The sequence below is a fragment of the Mugil cephalus genome, chromosome 8 (assembly GCF_022458985.1).
Source record: "Mugil cephalus isolate CIBA_MC_2020 chromosome 8, CIBA_Mcephalus_1.1, whole genome shotgun sequence".
Lineage (NCBI taxonomy): Eukaryota > Metazoa > Chordata > Actinopteri > Mugiliformes > Mugilidae > Mugil > Mugil cephalus.
The window spans coordinates 13716651-13728185 of record NC_061777.1 but is presented as its reverse complement, the minus strand read 5'-3'; the positions used below and the strand labels follow the sequence as shown (position 1 = coordinate 13728185).

Here is an 11535-nt window from a genome sequence, read left to right as displayed (position 1 = left end):
AACATAAGCATGGGCGAAATCAGATGTTTCTTGTCTCTTTAAACCATCAAAAAAAAAAAAAAAGCACAGATTATATCTGACTAACAAGCTGCTCTCTGTGTGTATGTTCTTTGCTTTTCTTGATAACCACACATCTCTGACCCACAGAGGCGCAGCGATGATTTGGACGAGCATCTCCACTAATTTCAACTAAAAGTTGTTTTCTGCCATAACTGCGCAGTCACGTCCTCGGCGGCCCTTTGGCTGCGTGCGGAGACAGAAAGGGAAGAAAAGCTAGAGCAGGCGATGAAAAAAAAATCATCCTACGTGCAGATGATTGCAAAGTCTCAAGCCCAGACAGGCTTGTCAAGATAGCGGTGCCTGTGAGGGGCAGCATGCCTGCAACAACAACACAAAGCAAAGGAAGCTGTCTGCCACTCTGCCAAGAATCAGGTGCCTCAGCTGGTCAGCCTCTGGAAAACTACATCAAACGCTATCTCCTAAAGTGCTTACTGCTGCCATGTTACCAAAACGGCCTCATGAAACGGCCAAACAGAAGACAAAGAACATGTTATTCTCAAAGTGCTGCCAGGCTAGACAGGAAAGAAACTGCTGGCCGCTGTTGTTGTTGTCCTCAAATCACCAGTGCAGGGTTTGAAAATGACCTTTATCAGACCTAATGGAGTGTGCATCAGTCTCTGAGGCGGCATCACCGCAGTATCTACACTCATGCTGCCGCCAAATGCACAACAGCCAAATCATTGTGGTTCTACTAGCAGAAGTGACAGAGGTGAGACATGCTGCTTAAAATGTAAACATCACATCCGTGTGTTTTGTTTCTTTCAACACACAATTACATCTGTTTCTGACACTGTGATTCAAAAAGAAACGTTTTTAATCTGCATTGTGGCAGAGGACCTTAGGTAAGCAGATTTATGCCTTGGTGCATTTCTGCTACACTCCAATCTATATAATGGGTTTCAGGTAGAAGACACTAATGTAGCAATAACGCTCAGGTTACTTCAAATACAATTTAAATGGTACACTGGCAAGCAGGAGGGGAACCCGACACTGCACGGCAGAGGACCCTCCATCAAACTGCAGCAGAGGAGGGGGAGTGACCGGTCTTGATTGCTGGGTTTGAAAGCTTGAATAACCAAGTGGTTGATTGTATCCGGAGGAAATTCACACTCGAACATTTCATGAATGAGGCTCCGCGCTGTTATTAATCTACTGCTGCATGGCAAGGCTTCAGGGGGAGTCATTCAAACCATAAAATCAATCAGCCTATAGATGAGTGATGCGGTCCACTGGGAGAGCAGCTTAACTGGATTAATATTTGTATTATTGGAAACCATGACCACTGGCGAGCAATGGAAACATCAGTCAACCCAGTGATGTCAATGGTCATTAAAGCGTCACTTTCATTTCCTCAAAATATCCAAAGCTAAAGTTCATCATTTGTCTCTTGAAGCAGGAAACTGGAATTTTTTTTGAAGAAGAAGAAAGCACACCATGGGGCGAACCCACATGATACCAGGATTGTGAAATACTTAGACTGAGAACATTACAACAATAAAAACATTTGGAAACTGTCGAACCTTTAAAATTGGAGAACTGCAGATTACTGCTACGGGCGCACAGTTTCCTTTTCACCGTCATTCTCACCGTGTCCATGTGTCAACATGTCAGCGAGTTTCCCAGTGACTGCTCAGTGAAAACATTTCTTTATAACAACTGAAAACACACAAAGAATGGGTCATAGCAAAGAGTTTATTTATTTTTTGAAAAACACAGCGTATACTTCACATTTCTTTAAAAAAAAATTTTTTTTATTGTTTTATGTCATATGTAAATTTTATGTAAGAAAAATATCCAATTTTACACATGTAAAATCCTATTATCCTCAACTCTTGTATTATATTACTATAAGTTATACACACAGTTATAACAGTTGTAATAGCTATAACTATATCTATCTATCTTGTATTGTATTGTATTAACTAGATATTTAAATAATAATAATAAACACTGTAAAATGTAACTATTATCCAAATCTCAGCTGGGGGTTATGCCGTAACCCCCAGCTGACGTTTGGATCTAGTAGTAAGTTTTTCTCATGATTGCACTATTCTGAATCTTCCTCAATGTGCCCATATCAGTTTCTCGCTTTCTCCACCAACTCATACTGTTATCTGCTGCTAATCCCTGCCCTACAGAGAAGTCAGATCACAGCATCAGTTTCAGTTTCTCAAGGATGCTACATCAGGATACTGAAAGCATCTGTGGAAGGAAGCGTCCTTATATTTTCTGAACCGAGCGCGTCACTGGGATGAACATAGATTAGATACCGGGGACATAAATCTCTATCTGTGCTATAATGCACAATGGATCAAGGATGAATGTGAATTAAAGGCCAGCACAGACTGCTCTGGACCAAATATTAACTTCTAGCGCTCAATATTAAACCTACAACATAAGCATGGCTAAAATCAGATGTTTCTTGTGCGTCTCTTTAAACCATTAAAACCCAGTCACATCTAACCTCTTTCTCCTTAATTCTGAATAAAACATGAGCATGTGCTTTCTCAGGAGGCTCCAAAGAGAAAGACTATACTTTTCCCCCCTTTTTTTGTGTGTTTGATTATTTATAACCTCTGTCTTCATTAGGAAATCTAATCTGCAGGACACCAGCAGGTCTGTGAAAGTGATTTTGCTGAAATGCATCTAAGTAGGTCAGGTAAACACGCTGTACACATTTCCGTATTTCCTAATTTACCAAAGAGCTGCACGTGGCTCAGCACTGACATGCACAACTTTGTTTGGCAAACACGCTGTGAAATTGCTTTTTGATTATAAGCATATTAAGACGAGACAGAACAAGAAAATGGTTTCTTGGTCCGCGTTTGTGGGCTTGGAAACTGATGTGCTACAAGGTGCTTCATTAGCTTTTCAAAGAGTCGATTTCTGCGTTAATGCTTGTCATTAAGTGTAGAAATTAAATTACTGTACAATCTAACTGGAGAGACTGATATTCATTTGAACAACAAGGTTATACGCTTCACAAAGGAGAAAAGCTGTAATTACCCTGTGGCAGGAAATTGCAGCACAACGTTTGGAGAAATGCGACGTTACGGCATATTAGAATAGTTCTGTTATAGCATGGTGCTCTGCAGTAAGGTCAGCAGTGTAATGAAATGATGTACCGTAATCAGTTGCAGCTGCTGCAGGTTAATTTAGAAACCAAGAGTCGTTTGAAAGAACGGAATAAGGAATGAATTGAAAAACTATTTAAACGCATGATATGCGTACAAGCTCTTAACTATCAACACACACACACACACAAAAAAAACTTTTTTTGCTACCACTTTGTGGGGAGTGAGCCATCAAGCTCGGTCTGTTCTGCTTTTTTTTGCCACAAAATGAATTTGGTCGACTGTTCATTAAACGTGTGCCGCTTTCCCATTTCTTAATTATATAAGGTAAGGGGGCTCGTTGCTGTCCTCCTAACTCGCTACAACATTTTCCGAGCTGAGCAACTTTGCCGTCTGCGTTCCTTCCTCCTGCAGCTGTTATTTCTGCTGATTCCCCGCGCTGAAGAGAAACTGAGAATTGCAGACAGATGCATCTGCCTCAGTGATCCCGAGTCTCCGTGAAGCAGGACGGCCGCAGAGTGCTAATTCAGCCAGAAATGAGAGCGGGCCTGTGTTTACAACAGCTGCCGGGGTTTGTTGGGCGCTATTAGAATCATCTGCATCAAAAAGCCAGGGCTTGTACTATCATATTAAAATCAATGTGACCAGTGCCTGAGACAAGGAGAACACTTTGAATTCTCTGAAACATCAAAGTCAGATTGCAAATAATTAAACAGGGGGCACTGCACGGGTGGTGCACGTTAGACCAAAGGTGAACAGTCCCACAGGTTTTGTGGTTTTGTGAGTGGTATCTTCTAAAGCTGGTCCAAGGATGGAACAAGTCACATAGTCAATGAGTCACTGAAGACTCACTGATATGTGTAGGGCCAAATGCTGACTTATGTGTTTCAAGGAAGAACTAATGTGGCTGTGAAACCTTCATGTGGTTGTTACTCTGACATGTACGCTGTCATAGATACCTCCTAGTAGAAACAATAATTACTGACAACAGTGGCTGCTGCACTGAAAAATTATTTTCAGGAAAAATGACCAAGCATTTTAAGGTGTTAACTTGACCTCAATCCATTGATGCACCACCAAGACACCTTAGAGTATCTGCGTGTGATGTCTTGGTGGAAACCACATCACAGCTTCAGAGGTCTTCTTGGCTTCATGCAGTGTGTGAGAGTTTGTTAAGCAGGTAGTGTAGATGTACATGCTTCCCGCGTCAGAGAGAGAGAGAAAAAAAAAAGGTACAGCCAATATTTACAGCCACATTTGTTTTCAAAGCAATACTTTCTAAAAGCCTAAGTTAAAATCAAGAAATCAGCAGTCTTGCTATAAACCGTATGTTACGTAAAAACAAACTTCTCTTTTGAGCTCTTTAGTGCAGGACCTCAAAATGCAGTACTGAAAATTATTTAGGGGCATGGACATGTTGAGAAACCACACAAGTCAGCTGACTTTAGTTTGTGTTAGTCTCAGGGAAACTGATCTGTGCTGTCACTCAGCTCTGGACACAATTGATTCAGCAGCAGTTGACAGTGTGTGGTGCAGGTATGGTGTTATTTTATTATTTGATTTGATATGGGAGACTATTTAGATTCATTCTGTTCAAATTTACCTTGATGTAAAATTATATTTGATAAAATGCTGGTCATTTTATTATTATTATTATTTATTTATTTTCACAGAAATATCAAGGAGATATACTCAAAGGGCAAATGGATTACTTACTGGACTATGACCCCAATGTAGACTATAACTTCACCTCCGATCAAGAGTTATTTCCACCAGGGGAGCAAACTCCAGTTTTTAAGCACGAACCAACATGTTCACGGGAAGCCTTGTGCGTGTCTTTAGCAATTATAAATGGAGGCATTTTTCTGCTCGGCTTCTGTGGGAACGCTTTGGTCATTTGGATTTCTGGCTTCAAGATGAAGAAGACGGTCAACACCACGTGGTACCTGAGCCTGGCAATTTCTGACTTTGTCTTCTGTGCCTTCCTCCCGTTCAGCATCGCCCCGGCAGTGATGGAGGAGTGGGTATTTGGCCACTTCATGTGCAAGGCCATCTCATTCATGATGTTCCTTAACATGTTCAGCAGCATCTTCCTCCTTGTCATCATCAGTGTCGATCGCTGTGTGTCAGTCATGTTTCCAGTTTGGGCTCAGAACCAGCGCACTGTCCGTAAGGCATCAGTTCTTGTTGTCCTGGCCTGGCTTCTCGCCTTTGCTGTGAGCATTCCTTCTGTGCTCTTTCGGGAAGTTCAACATAGCTTGAGTAGGGACATTTGCATCAATGCATACACATCACACCAACACAGTCACACGATTATTGCAGTGACCCGCTTCCTTACTGGCTTTGTTGTTCCTTTCATCATCATTGTCATCTGCTACTCCATCATCATCGTCAAACTTCGATCCAACAGGATGACCAAATCCTGCAAACCATTCAAAGTGATGACAGCGCTCATCGCTGCTTTCTTCATCTGCTGGCTGCCCTACCACGTGTTCATCCTGATGGAGGCCAAGTCCTCCTGGCACGGCCATGATATTTTGCCCATCGGACTCAAAGTGACCTCTTCACTGGCTGCAGCAAACAGCTTCCTCAACCCTGTGTTGTATGTCTTCATGGGCAATGACTTCAAGCGCAGGTTCAAGAACTCTGTGCTTTCAAAGATAGAGAACGCGATGGGTGAGGAAGGCCGCACCACCAGCCGATACCTGTCCCGGTCAAGCTCCATGGATGCCAGAGCTTCTACACACATCTAGGGTTGTAGACATTTACGCAAAACCCTTTCGGTCTGTGAGCTCATTGACCAAAACTATGTGTATTTGGTATCACACGAGGTGACCGAGTCCGGTTTCTCGAATGGCTGGTGCATTAGTGAGTTTGTCAGAAAGCTTGCACGGACGTGCATTTATACTAAGTATATCATCTGATTGTCCTTCCTGTTTATCTGTGAAACACGTGTAAGCCAAGCAAAAGGAAATGTAATGGGCAAAGGAGAATATTGCATTTACTCAAACCTCAAAAAGTGTTCCACTTCAGACAGATGTTCTGTGGTTTGATGTGTTGCTGTTCTTACCACGGTGCACAACTTATCTTCTTATTTCAGCTTTCATGTGCAGGTGGAGGTTTTGTCTTGAGGTATGTTCTGTGTAAAAAGAGCTCCTCCACTCCTCTTCATATTGAATGTAAATCTTGACGGCTCAGTACAAGTTGATAAGAAACCGCTTAGTGATTTTTGTGTCTGTTTCATATATGAGGACTGTAACTGTGCAATAAATACATTTTGGAATGATGTTTTCTCCTTTCCTGGAATGAAAACAGTTACAATTACATCGCAATTAGATTTTTTTTCACTCAAAATATATGTACCTGCAGCGAATCACTAATCATCATCTGAGAAAACCTTCACACAACACTTCAAAGGTGAGATTTGAGATCTTCTAAAAGCAGGGGCAGAAACAGACATACAAACTCAACATGACATCTTCTCTAAAAAAAAAAAAAGTGTGGAACTGTTCTTCCTCAAACTGCATATCAGTATAGAAGTGTTTCTGCTGGGGAGGGTTAAAATAGATTCTCAGGAAAGTAAGTTCAGTGACGACATAAGAGAGAATGAAATGACTCTTCTTCATGTTGAGACACTGCAGGAAGAATGCTTTGCACAGAGAGTTTAATCTATGTCATAAGAACAACTTGAGCCATGTGGTGACGTGAAAAGACTCTGTCACAGTGGACTGCAGGCAGAAATATTACCCTGCTCATCAGTAAAAACCACATAGCACAGCAGTTTTTTTATTTATTCATCATTTATTAGGCCTTACATACATACATTACATTCATTCCATAGAGCTACATTCAGAAAGTGACACCTATTCAACAAGTGCCAGTTCAATAAATCTACACTCTTAAAATTGCTGGGTTGTTTCTGTAAACACATTTCTGGGTTGTTCACGCTGTGTCATATTTCTGGATTATTTGAGGTACTATAAACACATTGCTGGGTTGTTTTGCATTGGGTAAATGAGGTTGAAAGGGGTTCATTTATAGCTGAACAACTGGTTGGGTTAATTGGACCCAACTCCTGGTTCATTCATTTTTCCATTCATTTATTGTCGAAATCTGAATTGCTGGGATCCGAGTGACTGGACAGAAGAGTAAAGAGCACCGCAGACGCAAGATTTTTTTGGTGGGTTAAATTGTTTGTAATATTTGTTTTATTCTTTGACGTTTATTAACAAAGTTAGGTAAGCAACTGTTTTACTCGCTAAATTAAGCTAACGTTCTCTAGCTAAGTATAATGATAGCTCTTTGAGTTTCCCAATTTAATGTTTGGTGGTTCAGGGTGTAGTCATCATTTTGCTTTACTATTCCATTGCACAACAACACAAGACATGAAATGGGTACATTCACTGTGAAATGTATATTTTTTGTTGTTCTTTACAACTGTTTCCAACACAGAGAAACAGTTTAAGTTGTATGTACTCATTGTATGTACTCATGTGCTCATGTTGCATGCAGCTGCCATCAGCAGTTTTCAAAGGAGTTTTCGTGGAAGGTTTTGCTGGTGGATGTTGGTTGTGACATAAAAAGTTTGTATGTATACTTTCAGATTAACACGTCAGTGCATCATCTTTGCAATAAGTATCTGAAAACACAAATAGCACACTCTGATGTAAGGCTCCTTTCATTACAGCAAAACTATGTGTATTTGGTATCACACGAGCTGGCCGAGTACGGCTTCTCGAATGGCTGGTGCATTAGTGCCACAGATAAACAGTGTAACATTTTTATTTCCTTCCTCAAATACTGAACAAACAGTACACAGTCATTTACTCAAACCTAATGTGTTGCTGTTCTTACTACGGTTCACAACTCATCTTCTTATTTCAGCTTTCATGTGCGGGTGGAGGTTTTGTCTTGAGGTATGTTCTGTGTAAAAAGAGCTCCTCCACTCCTCTGCATATTGACTGTAAATCTTGACGGCTCAGTACAGTCCACGATGATTACAAGTTGATAAAAAACAGCTTAGTGATTTTTGTGTCTGTTTCATGTATGGCTGATGTGCAATAGAAACATTTTGTTTTGTTTTTATTTTATGTTTTCTTTTTTCCTGGAATAAAGACAGTGGTTAAAATTAGATCACTCTCGTACTTGAATTTCAGGCATTACTGTGATTTTGTAGCCATTTGTTTCACTCAAAATAAATTTACTTGCAGTGATGATTAGCAGTGATGATTAGCTAACGCTAACGCTAATCATCATCTGAGGAAACCTTCACACAACTCTCCAAAGGTGAGATTTGAGATCTTCTAAAAGCAGGGGCAGAAACAGACATACAAACTCAACATGGCATCTTTCAAGAAAAAGTGTGGAACTGTTCTTCCTCATATATCAGTATATGTTCAGTGTTTCTGCTGGGGAGGGTTGAAATAGAATCTCTGTAAAGTAAGTTCACTGATGACATAAGAGGGAATGAAAATGAGGGAGGAGGGTAACCCAGACTGGAGAGGTTACGTGAAATATTTGCAGTCACTATGAAACTTTGGACAGAGAGTTTAATCTGTCATTTGTTTTCTTTTTTTTCTTTATCATAACAGCAACTTGAGCCATGTGGTGATGTGAAAGGTAAAACAGAGGGAAGCTTGAGGCAACACTGTGTAATTAAACAAGGGGCACTGCTCGGGCAGTGCACGTTAGACAGAAGGTGAACAGTCCCACAGGTTTTGTGGTTTTGTGGGTGGTATCTTCTAAAGCCAGGATGGAACAAGTCACATAGTCAATGAGTCACTGAAGACTCACTGATATGTGTAGGGCCAAATGCTGACTTATGTGTTGCTAGGAAGAACTAATGTGGCTGTGAAACCTTCATGTGGTTGTTACTCTGACACGTACACTGTCATAGATACCTCCTAGTGGAAACAATATTTACTGACAACAGTGGCTGCTGCACTGAAAAATTATTTTCAGGAAAAATGACCAAGCATTTCAAGGTGTTAACTTGACCTCAATCCATTGATGCACCACCAAGACACCTTAGAGTATCTGCGTGTGATGTCTTGGCAGAAACCACATCACAGCTTCAGAGGGCTTCTTGGCTTCATGCAGTGTGTGAGAGTTTGTTAAGCAGGTAGTGTAGATGTACATGCTTCATGTGTCAGAGAGAAAAAAAAAAAAAAAAAAAAAACTACTGAACTGCCAATATTTACAGCCACATTTGTTTCAAAGTAATATTTTCTAAAAGCCTAAGTTAAAATCAAGAAATCAGCAGTCTTGCTATAAACCGTATGTTACGTAAAAACAAACTTCTTTTTTGAGCTCTTTAGTGCAGGACCTCAAAATGCAGTACTGAAAATTATTTAGGGGGATGGACATGTTGAGAAATCACACAAGTCAGCTGACTTTAGTTTGTGTTAGTCTCAGGGAAACTGATCTGTGCTGTCACTCAGCTCTGGACACAATTGATTCAGCAGCAGTTGACAGTGTTTGGTGCAGGTATGGTGTTATTTTATTATTTGATTTGATATGGGAGACTATTTAGATTCATTCTGTTCAAATTAACCTTGATGTAAAATTATATTTGATAAAATGCTGGTCATTTTATTATTATTATTTTTTTTTTTCACAGAAATATCAAGGAGATATACTCAAAGGGCAAATGGATTACTTACTGGACTATGACTATGCAGACTATAACTACACTTCCAGTGAAGAGTTATATCCACCAGGGGAGCAAACTTCAGTTTTTAAGCACGAACAAACATGTTCACAGGAAGCCTTGTGCGTGTCTTTAGCAATTATAAGTGGAGTCATTTTTCTGCTCGGCTTCTGTGGGAACGTTTTGGTCATTTGGATTTCTGGCTTCAAGATGAAGAAGACGGTCAACACCACGTGGTACCTGAGCCTGGCAATTTCTGACTTTGTCTTCTGTGCCTTCCTGCCGTTCAGCATCGCCCCGGCAGTGATGGAGGAGTGGATATTTGGCCACTTCATGTGCAAGGCCGTCTCATTCATGATGTTCCTCAACATGTTCAGCAGCATCTTCCTCCTTGTCATCATCAGTGTCGATCGCTGTGTGTCAGTCATGTTTCCAGTTTGGGCTCAGAACCAGCGCACTGTCCGTAAGGCATCAGTTCTTGTTGTCCTGGCCTGGCTTCTCGCCTTTGCTGTGAGCATTCCTTCTGTGATCTTTCGGGAAGTTCAACATCGCTTGGGTAGGGACGTTTGCATCAATGCATACACATCACACCAACACAGTCACACGATTATTGCAGTGACCCGCTTCCTTGCTGGCTTTGGTGTTCCTTTCATCATCATTGTCATCTGCTACTCCATCATCATCGTCAAACTTCGATCCAACAGGATGACCAAATCCTGCAAACCATTCAAAGTGATGACAGCGCTCATCGCTGCTTTCTTCATCTGCTGGCTGCCCTACCACGTGTTCATCCTGATGGAGACCAAGTCCCACTGGCACGGCCATGATATTTTGCCCATCGGACTCAAAGTGAGCACTTCACTGGCTGCAGCAAACAGCTTCCTCAACCCTGTGTTGTATGTCTTCATGGGCAATGACATCAAGCGCAGGTTCAAGAACTCTGTGCTTTCAAAGATGGAGAATGCGATGGGTGAGGAAGGCCGCACCACCAGCCGATACCTGTCCCTGTCCAGCTCCATGGATGCCAGAGCTTCTACACACATCTAGGGTTGTAGACATTTCCGCAAAACCCTTTCGGTCTGTGAGCTCACTGACCAGAGAAATACTCTTAAAACATGTGCAAAGAATTAACACAAGACATGAAATTGGTGAATTTATTGTGAAATGTATATTTTTTTGTTGTTCTTTACAACTGTTTCCAACACAGAGAGACAGTTTACATTGTATGTACTCATTGTATGTACTCTGCATATTGACTGTAAATCTTGACAGCTCAGTACAGGCCACGATAATTACATGTTGATAAGAAACCGCTTAGTGATTTTTGTGTCTGTTTCAGATATGAGGACTGTAACTGTGCAATAAATACATTTTGGAATGATGTTTTCTCCTTTCCTTTAATGAAAACAGTTACAATTACATCGCAATTAGATTTGTTTTCACTCAAAATAAATGTACCTGCAGCGAATCACTAATCATCATCTGAGAAAACCTTCAAACAACACTTCAAAGGTGAGATTTGAGATCTTCTAAAAGCAGGGGCAGAAACAGACATACAAACTCAACATGAAATCTTCTCTAAAAAAAAAAAAAAAAAGTGTGGAACTGTTCTTCCTCAAACTGCATATCAGTATAGAAGTGTTTCTGCTGGGGAGGGTTAAAATAGATTCTCTGGAAAGTAAGTTCAGTGACGACATAAGAGGGAATGAAAATGAGGGAGGAGGCTAACCCAGACTGGAGAGGTTACGTGAA

General features: G+C 40.9%; 1 protein-coding gene across 3 annotated transcripts; it reads left to right on the top strand.

Annotated features, from left to right (window-relative positions):
• Window positions 1-4550: 4550 nt before the first annotated feature.
• LOC125012172 (chemerin-like receptor 1) lies at window positions 4551-11164 on the top strand. Of its 3 annotated transcripts, XM_047591949.1 has the most exons (3): window positions 4551-4670; window positions 4808-5897; window positions 10841-11164. In XM_047591949.1, exon 2 carries the CDS (start codon window positions 4838-4840, stop codon window positions 5885-5887), a length of 1050 nt encoding a protein of 349 aa, XP_047447905.1. In that variant the 5' UTR covers window positions 4551-4670; window positions 4808-4837; the 3' UTR covers window positions 5888-5897; window positions 10841-11164. The 3 variants fall into 3 exon arrangements, with proteins under 3 accessions (XP_047447905.1, XP_047447906.1, XP_047447908.1); XM_047591950.1 differs by lacking the exon at window positions 4808-5897 and having other exon boundaries at window positions 4608-4670; window positions 9754-11164; XM_047591952.1 differs by lacking the exons at window positions 4551-4670; window positions 4808-5897 and adding an exon at window positions 9528-9620 and having other exon boundaries at window positions 9754-11164.
• Window positions 11165-11535: the final 371 nt, after the last annotated feature.

Bases quoted from the DNA above. Each gene is read 5' to 3' on its own strand.
- LOC125012172 (XM_047591949.1), top strand. From the start codon at position 4,838: ATGGATTACTTACTGGACTATGACCCCAATGTAGACTATAACTTCACC.